Genomic DNA, 19,125 nt, shown 5'->3' with positions numbered 1-19,125 from the left:
CTGGCTATCCAAATATATAGGTTTGATGCGTCGCCACCTTCCGGAACACGGTCGGAAAAATTATAAATAGCACGTTTGCCTGAACCGCGGCTCTACAAAAAAACGGTCCCCTGGCCTGGTCTGAGGCATATTACTATGTACCCGAAAGCCGTGTAGACTTTTGAACTATGATCGACATATAGAGAATTTTCCTGGCTTTCCTTATATATAAATTCAATGTGTCGCCACTTTCCGGCACACGATCGGCTAAAAGTATGAACGATACGTTTGCCTGTACCGCGGCTCTACAAAAAAACGGTCCCCTGGCCTGGTCTGAGGCATATTACGATGTACCAGAAAACCGTGTACACTTTTGAACTATGATCGACATATAGAGAATTTTCCCGGCTTTTCAAATATATAGATTTAATGCGTCGCACTTTCCGGCACACGATCGGCTAAAAGTATGGACGATACGTTTGCCCGTACCGCGGCTCTACAAAAAAAACGGTCCCCTGGCCTGGTCCGAGGCACATAACTATGTACCCCAAAGCCGTGTACACTTTTTAACTATGATCGACTTATAGAGAATTTTCCTGGCTTTCCAAATATATAGTTTGATGCGTCGCTACCTTCCGGAACACGGTCGGAAAAATTATAAAAGGCACGTTTGCCTGTACCGCGGCTCTACAAAAAACGGTCCCCTGGCCTGGTCTGAGGCATATTACTATGTACCCGAAAGCCGTGTACACTTTTTAATTATGATCGACTTATGGAGAATTTTTCTGGCTCTCCGAATAAATGGCCTAATGCATCGCCACCTCCCGGAACACGGTCAGAAAAATTATAAACGATACGTTTCCCTGTACCGCAGCTCTATAAAAACAACAGTCCCATGGCCTGGTCTGAGGCATATTACTATGCCACCGAAAGCCTTGTACACTATTGAACTATGATTGGCTTATAGAGAAAATATCTGGCTTTCCAAATATATAGGTTTAATGAGTCGCCACATTCCGGCACACGATCGGCAAAAAGTATGGACGATACGTTTGCCTGTACCGCGGCTCTACAAAAAAAACTGTCCCCTGGCCTGGTCCGAGGCATATTACTATGTACCTGAAAGCCGTGTACACTATTTAACTATGATCGACTTATGAAGAATTTTTCTGGCGTTCCAAATATATAGGTTTGATGCGTCGCCACCTCCCGGAACACGGTCAGAAAAATTATAAACGATACGTTTCCCTGTACCGCAGCTCTATAAAAACAACAGTCCCATGGCCTGGTCTGAGGCATATTACTATGTACCTGAAAACCGTGTACACTTTTGAACTATGATCGAATTATGGAGAATTTTCCTGGCTTTCCATATATATAGATTTAATGCGTCGCCACTTTCCGGCACACGATCGGCTAAAAGTATAGACGATACGTTTCCCTGTACCGCAGCTCTATAAAAACAACAGTCCCGTGGCCTGGTCTGAGGCATATTACTATGTACCTGAAAACCGTGTACATTTTTGAACTATGATCGAATTATGGAGAATTTTCCTGGCTTTCCATATATATAGATTTAATGCGTCGCCACTTTCCGGCACATAATCGGCTAAAAGTATGGACGATACGTTTGCCTGTACCGCGGCTCTACAAAAAAACGGTCCCCTAGCCTGCTCCGAGGCATATAACTATGCACCCTAAAGCCTTTAACACATCTGAACAAGAACGACTTATGGAGAATTTTTCTGGCTTTCCAAATATATAGATTTTATGCGTCGCCACATTCCGGCACACGGTCGGCTAAAAGTATGGTCGATACGTTTGCCTGTACCACGGCTCTACAAAAAAACAGTCCCCTGGCCTGGTCTGAGGCATATTACTATGTACCCGAAAGCCGTGAACACATTTGAACAAGAACGACTTATTGAGAATTTTTCTGGCTTTCCAAATATATAGGTTTAATGCGTCGCCAACTTCCGGAATACGGTCAGAAAAAATATAAACGATACGTTTCCCCTGTACCGCAGCTCTATAAAAACAACAGTCCCGTGGCCTGGTCTGAGGCATATTACTATTTACCCGAAAACCGTGTACACTTTTGAACTATGATCGACATATAGAGAATTTTCCTGGATTTCCAAATATATAGATTTAATGCGTTGCCACTTTCCGGCACACGATCAGCTAAAAGTATAGACGATACGTTTCCCTGTACCGCAGCTCTATAAAAACAACAGTCCCGTGGCCTGGTCTGAGGCATATTACTATGTACCTGAAAACCTTGTACACTTTTGAACTATGATCGAATTATGGAGAATTTTCCTGGCTTTCCATATATATAGATTTAATGCGTCGCCACTTTCCGGCACATAATCGGCTAAAAGTATGGACGATACGTTTGCCTGTACCGCGGCTCTACAAAAAAACGGTCCCCTAGCCTGCTCCGAGGCATATAACTATGCACCCGAAAGCCTTTAACACATCTGAACAAGAACGACTTATGGAGAATTTTTCTGGCTTTCCAAATATATAGGTTTGATGCGTCGCCACCTTCCGGAACACGGTCGGAAAAATTATAAAAGGCACGTTTGCCTGTACCGCGGCTCTACAAAAAAACGGTCCCCTGGCCTGGTCTGAGGCATATTACTATGTACCCGAAAGCCGTGTACACTTTTTAGCTATGATCGACTTATGAAGAATTTTTCTGGCGTTCCAAATATATAGGTTTGATGCGTCGCCACCTCCCGGAACACGGTCAGAAAAATTATAAACGATACGTTTCCCTGTACCGCAGCTCTATAAAAACAACAGTCCCATGGCCTGGTCTGAGGCATATTACTATGTACCTGAAAACCGTGTACACTTTTGAACTATGATCGAATTATGGAGAATTTTCCTGGCTTTCCATATATATAGATTTAATGCGTCGCCACTTTCCGGCACACGATCGGCTAAAAGTATGGACGATACGTTTGCCTGTACCGCGGCTCTACAAAAAAACGGTCCCCTAGCCTGCTCCGAGGCATATAACTATGCACCCTAAAGCCTTTAACACATCTGAACAAGAACGACTTATGGAGAATTTTTCTGGCTTTCCAAATATATAGGTTTGATGCGTCGCCACCTTCCGGAACACGGTCGGAAAAATTATAAAAGGCACGTTTGCCTGTACCGCGGCTCTACAAAAAAACGGTCCCCTGGCCTGGTCTGAGGCATATTACTATGTACCCGAAAGCCGTGTACACTTTTTAACTATGATCGACTTATGGAGAATTTTTCTGGCTTTCCAAATATATAGGTTTGATGCGTCGCCACCTTCCGGAACACGGTCGGAAAAATTATAAATAGCACGTTTGCCTGAACCGCGGCTCTACAAAAAAACGGTCCCCTGGCCTGGTCTGAGGCATATTACTATGTACCCGAAAGCCATGTACACTTTTGAACTATGATCGACATATAGAGAATTTTCCTGGCTTTCCTTATATATAAATTCAATGTGTCGCCACTTTCCGGCACACGATCGGCTAAAAGTATGAACGATACGTTTGCCTGTACCGCGGCTCTACAAAAAAACGGTCCCCTGGCCTGGTCTGAGGCATATTACTATGTACCAGAAAACCGTGTACACTTTTGAACTATGATCGACATATAGAGAATTTTCCCGGCTTTCCAAATATATAGATTTAATGCGTCGCACTTTCCGGCACACGATCGGCTAAAAGTATGGACGATACGTTTGCCCGTACCGCGGCTCTACAAAAAAACGGTCCCCTGGCCTGGTCCGAGGCACATAACTATGTACCCCAAAGCCGTGTACACTTTTTAACTATGATCGACTTATAGAGAATTTTCCTGGCTTTCCAAATATATAGTTTGATGCGTCGCTACCTTCCGGAACACGGTCGGAAAAATTATAAAAGGCACGTTTGCCTGTACCGCGGCTCTACAAAAAAACGGTCCCCTGGCCTGGTCTGAGGCATATTACTATGTACCCGAAAGCCGTGTACACTTTTTAACTATGATCGACTTATGAAGAATTTTTCTGGAGTTCCAAATATATAGGTTTGATGCGTCGCCACCTTCCAGAACTCGGTCGGAAAAATGATAAACAATACGTTTGCCTGTACTGCGGCTCTACAAAAAACGGTCCCCTGGCCTGGTCTGAGGCATATTACTATGTACCCGAAAGCCGTGTACACTTTTTAATTATGATCGACTTATGGAGAATTTTTCTGGCTCTCCGAATAAATGGCCTAATGCGTCGCCACCTCCCGGAACACGGTCAGAAAAATTATAAACGATACGTTTCCCTGTACCGCAGCTCTATAAAAACAACAGTCCCATGGCCTGGTCTGAGGCATATTACTATGCCACCGAAAGCCTTGTACACTATTGAACTATGATCGGCTTATAGAGAAAATATCTGGCTTTCCAAATATATAGGTTTAATGAGTCGCCACTTTCCGGCACACGATCGGCAAAAAGTATGGACGATACGTTTCTTGTACCGCGGCTCTACAAAAAAAACGGTCCCCTGGCCTGGTCCGAGGCATATTACTATGTACCTGAAAGCCGTGTACACTATTTAACTATGATCGACTTATGAAGAATTTTTCTGGCGTTCCAAATATATAGGTTTGATGCGTCGCCACCTCCCGGAACACGGTCAGAAAAATTATAAACGATACGTTTCCCTGTACCGCAGCTCTATAAAAACAACAGTCCCATGGCCTGGTCTGAGGCATATTACTATGTACCTGAAAACCGTGTACACTTTTGAACTATGATCGAATTATGGAGAATTTTCCTGGCTTTCCATATATATAGATTTAATGCGTCGCCACTTTCCGGCACACGATCGGCTAAAAGTATGGACGATACGTTTGCCTGTACCGCGGCTCTACAAAAAAACGGTCCCCTAGCCTGCTCCGAGGCATATAACTATGCACCCTAAAGCCTTTAACACATCTGAACAAGAACGACTTATGGAGAATTTTTCTGGCTTTCCAAATATATAGGTTTGATGCGTCGCCACCTTCCGGAACACGGTCGGAAAAATTATAAAAGGCACGTTTGCCTGTACCGCGGCTCTACAAAAAAACGGTCCCCTGGCCTGGTCTGAGGCATATTACTATGTACCCGAAAGCCGTGTACACTTTTTAGCTATGATCGACTTATGAAGAATTTTTCTGGCGTTCCAAATATATAGGTGTGTGGAGGCAACCTGAGTTAAAGCAGCCGCGCAGTTCGACGGCGTATATGTGACTGTCAGGTATTGCCCGCTCACGAATTATGTGTGCGTATGGCAATTGTCGTGCGATAGTAGTGGACTGTAAATAGGAAAATTGAGAATGGGTGACGGAAAATGAAAGTGAGAAATAATAATAATGTCGTTGAATTTCTGTATAAAAATTATCAATTAAATATGATGTATATTAACCGTTGCTACAGCGAAAATTACGCTTAATATTATGTTAGTAGTAGGTGGGGGCCGACCACAAGCGATCGCCAATACAAAGGGACAAAAAATGACAAATAATAAACTTATAAAAATAATAATTCAATAGTCGAGTGACAAAATATTACGAGCGTTAACAATAATAATAATAATAATAATAATAAAAGGTAGATGATAATAAAATGTGATTGCGTAGACGGTACGACCTGATACGGAGTAGCTGGACAATCGGCATCGGTGGTGAACAGCTGATCCGCGTTCGGTGGTCGACGCGTGCGTGCGTAGGCTGTCGTCGGACGACGGCCAATAATGACTGCGTGTGCGGGTAACAACAGCGATTACGAGTTACGACACTACGCGTGCGGGTAACAACGGCGGTTACAACACTACGCGTGCGGGCGCCGAAGCGCGTGCGAATATTTTGACTTTAAAACAAAACTGAAGCGAGGACGAAATGGATACGCCGTGATTTGACAAATATCCTCTATCCAAAAATGATACGCGGTCACGGCGAGGGCGTGACGCGGGAAAGTACGAGGTGTTCAAACGACTGAGTAGGTACACGTACCAGTCGGAACGACCAACCACGTGGCGCGAGGGGCTACGGGCGGCTGAGCGAAGCTTAACGAAGCTGAACGGTTTAGCGAAGTGCTCAACGCTGTTGTAACGATTGACAACGAACGCGAGCACTATGCTGGTGAGCAAAACGGCTCGGACGGGCACAGAATCACACAACGGATATTGACGGCGACGGCGCACCGGTTCGCACATACACGATACACCGGACACACAGATGACAAAACGAGCGATATTTTTTGTCAAGACGGCTACGGCGACTTGCGACAGCGACTGCGACTGCGACTGCGACGACTGCGTCGGACAAGCATGCGGCGGGAAGAGACCGCCGGCGGTTAGGTTACTAACCTACGATAACGGAACGGTCGCGCGTTGGACATTATCCGCGACGATAACGTTAGGGTAAAGTTCAAACTGGCATACGCACCGAACATCCTCCCCACGTTGGAAGACGCAGGCTTCCAAAACATCCCTGGATCCTTGACGAGAGAGCGTCCAAACTTAAATTAACTTAAAACTAAAATTACATTTATGGAGGAAAATTTTGTGGAAAGACAAGGAACTTATGGATCTACCGGCAATCTAACCAGTTTGACAACTGGTCTTTTGTAAGTACCATCTTGAGTACGCACGGTAACGACCCGAACTGTTTCGTCCTTGCCAGGATGTACTTCCGTCACACGCCCTAAACGCCACTCGGAAGGGGGCCGACTCGGGGCTTCAACAATTACCATGTCCCCAACGGCTAGGTTCAATTCTTTGTGGAACCACTTCTGGCGGCCTTGCAAGGTGGTCAAATATTCCTTCGCCCATCTTTTCCAAAAAGATTGGTGACACTGACGGATCAACTGCCATCTATTTAGTCGGTTGAGGGGAACCTGTGAAACGTCGAGTTCTGGAAGAGCGTGCAATGGTTGCCCGATCAAAAAATGGCCGGGCGTTAACGGAACGAGATCATTTGGATCTGATGAAACCGGTGTAAGTGGGCGTGAATTTATTATTCCTTCGATGCGGGTGACCAATGTTAACATTTCCTCAAATGTTAGAATTTGCGTACCAATGACATGCTTCATGGGATATTTTGAACTCTTGATTGCAGCTTCCCACAGCCCCCCGAAGTGCGGCGCAGCTGGTGGATTGAAGTGCCAAGTGCATGGGAGGTGAGAAATCATTTTCTCTTGTACAATGGTATCCCTAAATATGGACTTAATTTGCCGAGCAGCCCCAACGTAGTTCGTCCCACAGTCAGAGTACAAATGTGCCGGAATTCCACGACGAGCCACGAAGCGGTCTAATGCAGCGAGAAAAGCGTCTGTTGTCAAGTCAGAAACAATTTCCAAATGGACCGCCTTTACTGTCATACAGATGAATAGAGCGAGATATGCTTTCGAAGTGCGTGCGTTACGACGGCGAGAATCCTTTATCACGAAGGGCCCTCCGTAATCCATACCCACATGTAGGAAAGGGCGATGTGGTTGAACACGGCTTGATGGGAGATCTGCCATAAACGGTCGAGGGTGATCTGCCTTGTGACGGCTACACGTGACGCAGGAAAATATAAATCGTCGTATGGCATCTCGGCCAGAGATAATCCAGAATTTATGTGACATCATGGATAGGACTAATTTAGGTCCACCATGAAGAAAACTCAAATGATAATGACGTATCAGTAATTTAGTGACATGAGCAGAGTGTGGCAAAAGAATTGGATGTTTTGCATCTTCGGTTAACGCTGAATATCGAAGACGACCTCCAACACGAATAAGTCCGTCATTATCAACAAATGGGGCAAGTTGAGCTAGCGAAGCGGGAGTTATCATCTGCGATGTAGTCAGCTGCTTCCACAAGTCAGAAAAATATACCCTTTGCGTCTCCTTAATGGCAATGATTAAGACGTTGTTCAACTCTGCTCTAGTGAGCGGTCCAGCTAATACAGATCGGTGTCTAGATCGAGAACTAAAGCGGAGACAATAAGCCAAAAATCGTTGCATTTTAATCAAAGATGAAAACCGGTGAAAAGGCTCAATAAACGGATGAATTTTAGTGACTTGTAGAACGATCGTGGTATCGGCTTTGGTCTCAGGCAAATCATCTAGGGGCATTGGAGTGAATGTCGACGTCGGCCAGTATTCTTCAGCACGTGTTAAAAATTCTGGTCCGTTCCAATGTAGTGACGACGATGCCATGGTTGCGGGCAGAAGTCCTCGTGACGCCGGGTCGGCAGGGTTTTCATGTGTACGAACGTGACCCCAGTGACACTTAGGAACCAGTGCATGAATCTTTACAACGCGATGTGTGACGAATATCTTAAAATATTTTTGTTCAGACGTCAACCACGAAAGGACAATTGTTGAATCCGTCCACGCACGTACTTGAGAGATCTTGATTGATGTTGATAGAACTTCTTGGATGTGAAACAGTGATTGGGCCAATAACAGCGCAGCACATAGTTCTAAACGAGGTATGGATAATGATTCATCTAGCTGATAAGTTTTAATTGGAGCGACCTTTGTCTTGCAAGACACAAAATGAACGGACACATTTCCAGAGGTGTGGACAACACGTAGATAAATAGTAGCGGCGTAGCCCTTCAATGATGCGTCTGCAAATCCGAGAAGCTGGATATCAGAGTAGGACTGAACATTGACATAACGAGGCAGAAAGACTTGATGTATGGTTGGTAACTCCGTCAGAAACTGGTTCCAAGCCGTGCTTAGATTCTCGGGTAGTGGAGTGTCCCAGTCGAGTTGGTCCTGCCAAAGCTTCTGCATGAACCCCTTTGCCCACATAATCATTGGGCCCAAGGCACCGATTGGATCAAATAATCGAGCGATAACGGATAGTACCTTCCGCTTTGATAGTTGAGGTTCCTTCATCAGTTTACGTTCTAGATTATAAAAACGTTTAAGGGCCACAGCTCTAGACTCTCCGAGCTCGGCGGCATTAGGGCGAAACGAAAGAGCAACACAAAACCGACCACACGGTGCACGGTAGGTGGTCGTCACAAACATTTGTTCGCACAGCTGATCCTCGGTGGTGGGTGACACTGGCACAGCGGGCTCTTCAACAGACCAAAATCTGCGTAGTAACTTATCAACTGATGGAGTCAAGGTGGCAGTTAGTGAAACAGCTGGCGAAGGTTTGGAATGTGAAATAGCACCACACACCACCCAGCCGAGGAGGGTATCAAACGCCGATGGATAGCAAGAAAAATGAATGATATCGGCGCGTGGACGAACAATATTTGGAAAAATGTCACCACCAAGTAAAATATCTATCGGCGCTGGGACGTCAAAGTTTGGATCAGCAAGCAATAAATGTTCATAATTTTTTCGAATGCATGGTGGTAAATGTAGTGTCGGCATGACGTCGGTTATTGAAGGTAAAATAAAAAGATCACTACAGTGAAAAATATTCTTTGTACTATGATGTGGAATAAATTGACAATTGGTCACGCCTTTTATTTTTGCAACAGGATTTTGTGCAAGACCAACAATTTCGGTATAACACTTGTGCTTGGTGAGACCTATGCGCGACACACAACTACTGGTGATGGCTGAAATTTGTGAACCACTGTCCAAAAGAACTCTTACAGAATGTAAAACACCACAACTGTCCTTAACACGGACAACTGCTGTCCCAAGTACTACCATAGAGTTCGTTCGTGAAGTTCCAGAAAATTGCACTTGACTGGTAGACGCAGGAGTAGATTTATCCCCGACGTTAATATTTGCTTGATCCGAAATTTGAGTGGGTTTTGAAGTTGACGTTGTCAAGTGTAATAAAGTATGATGTCGTTTCTGACAAATTCGACAACTTGACTTTGAAGAACATTTATTTTTCTGGCGTTCCAAATATATAGGTTTGATGCGTCGCCACCTCCCGGAACACGGTCAGAAAAATTATAAACGATACGTTTCCCTGTACCGCAGCTCTATAAAAACAACAGTCCCGTGGCCTGGTCTGAGGCATATTACTATGTACCCGAAAACCGTGTACACTTTTGAACTATGATCGACATATAGAGAATTTTCCTGGATTTCCAAATATATAGGTTTGATGCGTCGCCACCTTCCAGAACACGGTCGGAAAAATGATATACAATACGTTTTCCTGTACCACGGCTCTACAAAAAAACGGTACCCTGGCCTGGTCTGAGGCATATTACTATGTACCCGAAAACCGTGTACACTTTTGAACTATGATCGACATATAGAGAATTTTCCTGGCTTTCCAAATATATAGATTTAATGCGTCGCCACATTCCAGCACACGATCGGCTAAAAGTATGGTCGATACGTTTGCCTGTACCACGGCTCTACAAAAAAACGGTCCCCTGGCCTGGTCCGAGGCATATTACTATGTACCCGGAAGCCGTGAACACATTTGAACAAGAACGACATATGGAGAATTTTTCTGGCTTTCCAAATATATAGGTTTAATGCGTCACCACCTTCCGGAATACGGTCAGAAAAAATATAAACGATACGTTTCCCTGTACCGCAGCTCTATAAAAACAACAGTCCCGTGGCCTGGTCTGAGGCATATTACTATTTACCCGAAAACCGTGTACACTTTTGAACTATGATCGACATATAGAGAATTTTTCTGGCGTTCCAAATATATAGGTTTGATGCGTCGCCACCTCCCGGAACACGATCGGCAAAAAGTATGGACGATACGTTTGCCTGTACCGCGGCTCTACAAAAAAACCGTCCCCTGGCCTGGTCTGAGGCATATTACTATGTACCCGAAAGCCGTGTACACTTTTTAACCATGATCGACTTATGGAGAATTTTTCTGGCTTTCCAAATATATAGGTTTGATGCGTCGCCACTTTCCGGCACACGATCGGCTAAAAGTATGGACGATACGTTTGCCTGTACCGCGGCTCTACAAAAAAACGGTCCCCTGGCCTGGTCCGAGGCATATTACTATGTACCCGAAAGCCGTGAACACATTTGAACAAGAACGACTTATGGAGAATTTTTCTGGCTTTCCAAATATATAGGTTTGATGCGTCGCTACCTTCCGAAACACGGTCAGAAAAATAATAAACGATACGTTTCCCTGTACCTCAGCTCTATAAAAACAGCAGTCCCGTGGCCTGGTCTGAGGCATATTACTATGTACCCGAAAACCGTGTACACTTTTGAACTATGATCGACATATAGAGAATTTTCCTGGATTTCCAAATATATAGATTTAATGCGTTGCCACTTTCCGGCACACGATCGGCTAAAAGTATGGACGATACGTTTGCCTGTACCGCAGCTCTATAAAAACAACAGTCCCATGGCCTGGTCTGAGGCATATTACTATGTACCCGATAACCGTGTACACTTTTGAACTATGATCGACATATAGAGAATTTTCCTGGCTTTCCTTATATATAGGTTTGATGCCTCGCCACCTTCCAGAACACGGTCGGAAAAATGATAAACAAAACGTTTTCCTGTACAACTGCTCTACAAAAAAACGGTACCCTGGCCTGGTCTGAGGCATATTACTATGTACCTAAAAACCGTGTACACTTTTTAACTATGATCGACTTATGAAGAATTTTCCTGGCTTTCCAAATATATAGGTTTGATGCGTCGCCACCTCCCGGAACACGGTCAGAAAAATTATAAACGATACGTTTCCCTGTACCGCAGCTCTATAAAAACAACAGTCCCATGGCCTCGTCTGAGGCATATTACTATGTACCCAATAACCGTGTACACTTTTGAACTATGATCGACATATAGAGAATTTTCCTGGCTTTCCTTATATATAGATTTAATGCGTCGCCACTTTCCGGCACACGATCGGCTAAAAGGATGGACGATACGTTTGCCTGTTTCGTGGCTCTACAAAAAAAACGGTCCCCTGGCCTGGTCCGAGGCATATTACTATGTACCCGAAAGCCGTGAACACATTTGAACAAGAACGACTTATGGAGAATTTTTCTGGCTTTTCAAATATATAGGTTTGATGCGTTGCCACCTTCCGGAACACGGTTGGAAAAATTATAAAAGGCACGTTTGCCTGTACCGCGGCTCTACAAAAAAACGGTCCCCTGGCCTGGTCTGAGGCATATTACTATGTACCCGAAAGCCGTGTACACTTTTTAACTATGATCGACTTATGGAGAATTTTTCTGGCGTTCCAAATATATAGGTTTGATGCGTGGCCACCTTCCACAACACGGTCGGAAAAATGATAAACAATACGTTTTCCTGTACCACGGCTCTACAAAAAAACGGTACCCTGGCCTGGTCTGAGATATATAACTATGTACCTGAAAGCCGTGTACACTTTTTAACTATGATCGACTTATGAAGAATTTTTCTGGCGTTCCAAATATATAGGTTTGATGCGTCGCCACCTCCCGGAACATGGTCAGAAAAATTATAAACGATACGTTTCCCTGTACCGCAGCTCTATAAAAACAGCAGTCCCGTGGCCTGGTCTGAGGCATATTACTATGTACCCGAAAACCGTGTACACTTTTGAACTATGATCGACATATAGAGAATTTTCCTGGCTTTCCTTATATATAAATTTAATGCGTCGCCACTTTCCGGCACACGATCGGCTAAAAGGATGGACGATACGTTTGCCTGTACCGCGGCTCTACAAAAAAAACGGTCCACTGGCCTGGTCCGAGGCATATTACTATGTACCCGAAAGCCGTGAACACATTTGAACAAGAACGACTTATGGAGAATTTTTCTGGCTTTCCAAATATATAGGTGTGATGCGTCGCCACCTTCCAGAACACGATCGGAAAAATTATAAAAGGCACGTTTGCCTGTACCGCGGCTCTACAAAAAAACGGTCCCCTGGCCTGGTCTGAGGCATATTACTATGTACCCGAAAACCGTGTACACTTTTTAGCTATGATCGACTTATGAAGAATTTTTCTGGCGTTCCAAATATATAGGTTTGATGCGTCGCCACCTCCCGGAACACGGTCAGAAAATTTATAAACGATACGTTTCCCTGTACCACGGATCTACAAAAAAACGGTACCCTGGCCTGGTCTGAGGCATATTACTATGTACCCAAAAACCGTGTACACTTTTTAACTATGATCGACTTATGAAGAATTTTCCTGGCTTTCCAAATATATAGATTTGATGCGTCGCCACCTCCCGGAACACGGTCAAAAAAATTATAAACGATACGTTTCCCTGTAACGCAGCTCTATAAAAACAACAGTCCCATGGCCTGGTCTGAGGCATATTACTATGTACCCGATAACCGTGTACACTTTTGAACTATGATCGACATATAGAGAATTTTCCTGGCTTTCCTTTTATATAGATTTAATGCGTCGCCACTTTCCGGCACACGATCGGATAAAAGGATGGACGATACGTTTGCCTGTACCGCGGCTCTACAAAAAAATTGGTCCCCTGGCCTGGTCCGAGGCATATTACTATGTACCTGAAAGCCGTGTACACTTTTGAACTATGATCGACATATAGAGAATTTTCCTGGATTTCCAAATATATAGATTTAATGCGTTGCCACTTTCCGGCACACGATCGGCTAAAAGTATGGACGATACGTTTGCCTGTACCGTGGCTCTACGAAAAAACGGTCCCCTGGGCTGGTCCGAGGCATATAACTATGTACCTGAAAGCCGTGTACACTTTTTAACTATGATCGACGTATAGAGAAATTACCTGGATTCCCAAATATATAGGTTTGATGCGTCGCCACCTTCCAGAACAAGGTCGGAAAAATGATAAACAATACGTTTTCCTGTACAACTGCTCTACAAAAAAACGGTACCCTGGCCTGGTCCGAGGCATATTACTATGTACCCGAAAGCCGTGAACACATTTGAACAAGAACGACTTATGGAGAATTTTTCTGGCTTTCCAAATATATAGGTTTGATGCGTCGCCACCTTCCGGAACACGGTCGGAAAAATTATAAATAGCACGTTTGCCTGTGCCGCGGCTCTACAAAAAAACGGTCCCTTGGCCTGGTCTGACGCATATTACTATGCCACCGAAAGCCTTGTACACTATTGAACTATGATCAGCTTATAGAGAAAATATCTGGCTTTCCAAATATATAGGTTTAATGAGTCGCCACTTTCCGGCACACGATTTGCAAAAAGTATGGACGATACGTTTGCCTGTACCGCGGCTCTACAAAAAAACGGTCCCCTGGCCTGGTCTGAGACATATTACTATGTACCTGAAAGCCGTGTACACTTTTTAACTATGATCGACTTATGAAGAATTTTTCTGGCGTTCCAAATATATAGGTTTGATGCGTCGCCACCTCCCGGAACACGGTCAGAAAAATTATAAACGATACGTTTCCCTGTACCGCAGCTCTATAAAAACAACAGTCCCTTGGCCTGGTCTGAGGCATATTACTATGTACCCGAAAACCGTGTACACTTTTGAACTATGATCGACTTATGGAGAATTTTCCTGGCTTTCCAAATATATAGATTTAATGCGTCGCCACTTTCCGGCACACGATCGGCTAAAAGTATGGACGATACGTTTGCCTGTACCGCGGCTCTACAAATAAACGGTCCCCTGGCCTGGTCCGAGGCATATTACTATGTACCTGAAAGCCGTGTACACTTTTTAACTATGATCGACGTATAGAGAAATTTCCTGGATTCCCAAATATATAGGTTTGATGCGTCGCCACCTTCCAGAACATGGTCGGAAAAATGATAAACAATACGTTTTCCTGTACAACTGCTCTACAAAAAAACGGTACCCTGGCCTGGTCTGAGGCATATTACTATGTACCCGAAAGCCGTGAACACATTTGAACAAGAACGACTTATGGAGAATTTTTCTGGCTTTCCAAATATATAGGTTTGATTCGTCGCCACCTCCCGGAACACGGTCAGAAAAATTATAAACGATACGTTTCCCTGTACCACAGCTCTATAAAAACAACAGTCCCATGGCCTGGTCTGAGGCATATTACTATGTACCCGATAACCGTGTACACTTTTGAACTATGATCGACATATAGAGAATTTTCCTGGCTTTCCTTATATATAGATTTAATGCGTCGCCACTTTCCGGCACACGATCGGAAAAATTATAAATAGCACGTTTGCCTGTACCGCGGCTCTACAAAAAAACGGTCCCTTGGCCTGGTCCGAGGCATATTACTATGTACCCGAAAGCCGTGAACACATTTGAACAAGAACGACTTATGGAGAATTTTTCTAGCTTTACAAATATATAGGTTTGATGTGTCGCAACCTTCCGGAACACGGTCGGAAAACTTATAAATAGCACGTTTGCCTGTACCGCGGCTCTACAAAAAAACGGTCCCTTGGCCTGGTCTGACGCATATAACTATGCCACCGAACGCCTTGTACACTATTGAACTATGATCAGCTTATAGAGAAAATATCTGGCTTTCCAAATATATAGGTTTAATGAGTCGCCACTTTCCGGCACACGATCGGCAAAAAGTATGGACGATACGTTTGCCTGTACCGCAGCTCTACAAAAAAACGGCCCCCTGGCTTGGTCTGAGGCATATTACTATGTACCTGAAAGCCGTGTACACTTTTTAACTATGATCGACTTATGAAGAATTTTTCTGGCGTTCCAAATATATAGGTTTGATGCGTCGCCACCTCCCGGAACACGGTCAGAAAAATTATAAACGATACGTTTCCCTGTACCGCAGCTCTATAAAAACGACAGTCCCATGGCCTGGTCTGAGGCATATTACTATGTACCCGAAAACCGTGTACACTTTTGAACTATGATCGACTTATGGAGAATTTTCCTGGCTTTCCAAATATATAGATTTAATGCGTCGCCACTTTCCGGCACACGATCGGCTAAAAGTATGGACGATACGTTTGCCTGTACCGCGGATCTACAAATAAACGGTCCCCTGGCCTGGTCCGAGGCATATTACTATGTACCCGAAAGCCGTGTACACTTTTTAACTATGATCGACGTATAGAGAAATTTCCTGGATTCCCAAATATATAGGTTTGATGCGTCGCCACCTTCCAGAACATGGTCGGAAAAATGATAAACAATACGTTTTCCTGTACAACTGCTCTACAAAAAAACGGTACCCTGGCCTGGTCTGAGGCATATTACTATGTACCCGAAAGCCGTGAACACATTTGAACAAGAACGACTTATGGAGAATTTTTCTGGCTTTCCAAATATATAGGTTTGATTCGTCGCCACCTCCCGGAACACGGTCAGAAAAATTAAAAACGATACGTTTCCCTGTACCACAGCTCTATAAAAACAACAGTCCCATGGCCTGGTCTGAGGCATATTACTATGTACCCGATAACCGTGTACACTTTTGAACTATGATCGACATATAGAGAATTTTCCTGGCTTTCCTTATATATAGATTTAATGCGTCGCCACTTTCCGGCACACGATCGGAAAAATTATAAATAGCACGTTTGCCTGTACCGCGGCTCTACAAAAAAACGGTCCCTTGGCCTGGTCCGAGGCATATTACTATGTACCCGAAAGCCGTGAACACATTTGAACAAGAACGACTTATGGAGAATTTTTCTAGCTTTACAAATATATAGGTTTGATGTGTCGCAACCTTCCGGAACACGGTCGGAAAACTTATAAATAGCACGTTTGCCTGTACCGCGGCTCTACAAAAAAACGGTCCCTTGGCCTGGTCTGACGCATATAACTATGCCACCGAACGCCTTGTACACTATTGAACTATGATCAGCTTATAGAGAAAATATCTGGCTTTCCAAATATATAGGTTTAATGAGTCGCCACTTTCCGGCACACGATCGGCAAAAAGTATGGACGATACGTTTGCCTGTACCGCAGCTCTACAAAAAAACGGTCCCCTGGCTTGGTCTGAGGCATATTACTATGTACCTGAAAGCCGTGTACACTTTTTAACTATGATCGACTTATGAAGAATTTTTCTGGCGTTCCAAATATATAGGTTTGATGCGTCGCCACCTCCCGGAACACGGTCAGAAAAATTATAAACGATACGTTTCCCTGTACCGCAGCTCTATAAAAACAACAGTCCCATGGCCTGGTCTGAGGCATATTACTATGTACCCGAAAACCGTGTACACTTTTGAACTATGATCGACTTATGGAGAATTTTCCTGGCTTTCCAAATATATAGATTTAATGCGTCGCCACTTTCCGGCACACGATCGGCTAAAAGTATGGACGATACGTTTGCCTGTACCGCGGATCTACAAATAAACGGTCCCCTGGCCTGGTCCGAGGCATATTACTATGTACCCGAAAGCCGTGAACACATTTGAACAAGAACGACTTATGGAGAATTTTTCTGGCTTTCCAAATATATAGGTGTGATGCGTCGCCACCTTCCAGAACACGATCGGAGAAATTATAAAAGGCACGTTTGCCTGTACCGCGGTTTTACAAAAAAACGGTTCTGGCCTGGTCTGAGGCATATTACTATGTACCCGAAAACCGTGTACACTTTTTAGCTATGATCGACTTATGAAGAATTTTTCTGGCTTTCCAAATATATAGTTTTGATGCGTCGCCACCTTCCAGAACACGGTCGGAAAAATGATAAACAATACGTTTTCCTGTACCACGGCTCTACAAAAAAACGGTACCCTGGCCTGGTTTGAGGTATATTACTATGTACCTGAAAGCCGTGTACACTTTTTAACTATGATCGACTTATGAAGAATTTTTCTGGCGTTCCAAATATATAGGTTTGATGCGTCGCCACCTCCCGGAACACGGTCAGAAAAATTATAAACGATACGTTTCCCTGTACCGCAGCTCTATAAAAACAACAGTCCCATGGCCTGGTCTGAGGCATATTACTATGTACCCGAAAACCGTGTACACTTTTGAACTATGATCGACATATAGAGAATTTTCCTGGATTTCCAAATATATAGATTTAATGCGTTACCACTTTCCGGCACACGATCGACTAAAAGTATGGACGATACGTTTGCCTGTACCGTGGCTCTACGAAAAAACGGTCCCCTGGCCTGGTCCGAGGCATATAACTATGTACCTGAAAGCCGTGTACACTTTTTAACTATGATCGACGTATAGAGAAATTTCCTGGATTCCCAAATATATAGGTTTGATGCGTCGCCACCTTCCAGAACATGGTCGGAAAAATGATAAACAATACGTTTTCCTGTACAACTGCTCTACAAAAAAACGGTACCCTGGCCTGGTCTGAGGCATATTACTATGTACCCGAAAGCCGTGAACACATTTGAACAAGAACGACTTATGGAGAATTTTTCTGGCTTTCCAAATATATAGGTTTGATTCGTCGCCACCTCCCGGAACACGGTCAGAAAAATTATAAACGATACGTTTCCCTGTACCACAGCTCTATAAAAACAACAGTCCCATGGCCTGGTCTGAGGCATATTACTATGTACCCGATAACCGTGTACACTTTTGAACTATGATCGACATATAGAGAATTTTCCTGGCTTTCCTTATATATAGATTTAATGCGTCGCCACTTTCCGGCACACGATCGGCTAAAAGGATGGACGATACGTTTGCCTGTTTCGCGGCTCTACAAAAAAACAGTCCCCTGGCCTGGTCCGAGGCATATTACTATGTACCCGAAAGCCGTGTACACTTTTTAACTATGATCGACTTATGGAGAATTTTTCTGGCGTTCCAAATATATAGGTTTGATGCGTCGCCACCTTCCAGAACACGGTCGGAAAAATGATAAACAATACGTTTTCCTGTACCACGGCTCTACAAAAAAACGGTACCCTGGCCTGGTCTGAGGCATATTACTATGTACCTGAAAGCCGTGTACACTTTTCAACTATGATCGACTTATGAAGAATTTTTCTGGCGTTCCAAATATATAGGTTTGATGCGTCGCCACCTCCCGGAACATGGTCAGAAAAATTATAAACGATACGTTTCCCTGTACCGCAGCTCTATAAAAACAACAGTCCCATGGCCTGGTCTGAGGCATATTACTATGTACCCGAAAACCGTGTACACTTTTGAACTATGATCGACTTATGGAGAATTTTCCTGGCTTTCCAAATATATAGATTTAATGCGTCGCCACTTTCCGGCACACGATCGGCTAAAAGTATGGACGATACGTTTGCC

The 19,125-nt window shown here is 44.0% G+C and overlaps 1 protein-coding gene across 1 annotated transcript; it reads right to left on the bottom strand.

The window, feature by feature from the left end:
• Positions 1–6,409: 6,409 nt before the first annotated feature.
• LOC132936980 (uncharacterized) lies at positions 6,410–9,666 on the bottom strand. Its single transcript, XM_061003835.1, has one exon. It carries the CDS (start codon positions 9,664–9,666, stop codon positions 6,577–6,579), a length of 3,090 nt encoding a protein of 1,029 aa, XP_060859818.1. The 3' UTR covers positions 6,410–6,576.
• Between the last annotated feature and the right edge of the window lie 9,459 nt (positions 9,667–19,125).

The sequence above is a fragment of the Metopolophium dirhodum genome, chromosome 1, assembly GCF_019925205.1.
Source record: "Metopolophium dirhodum isolate CAU chromosome 1, ASM1992520v1, whole genome shotgun sequence".
Lineage (NCBI taxonomy): Eukaryota > Metazoa > Arthropoda > Insecta > Hemiptera > Aphididae > Metopolophium > Metopolophium dirhodum.
Note: the sequence above shows the minus strand (reverse complement) of the source record. Positions and strands in the feature narration are given on the sequence as shown.

Bases quoted from the DNA above. Each gene is read 5' to 3' on its own strand.
- LOC132936980 (XM_061003835.1), bottom strand. From the start codon at position 9,666: ATGGTAGTACTTGGGACAGCAGTTGTCCGTGTTAAGGACAGTTGTGGT.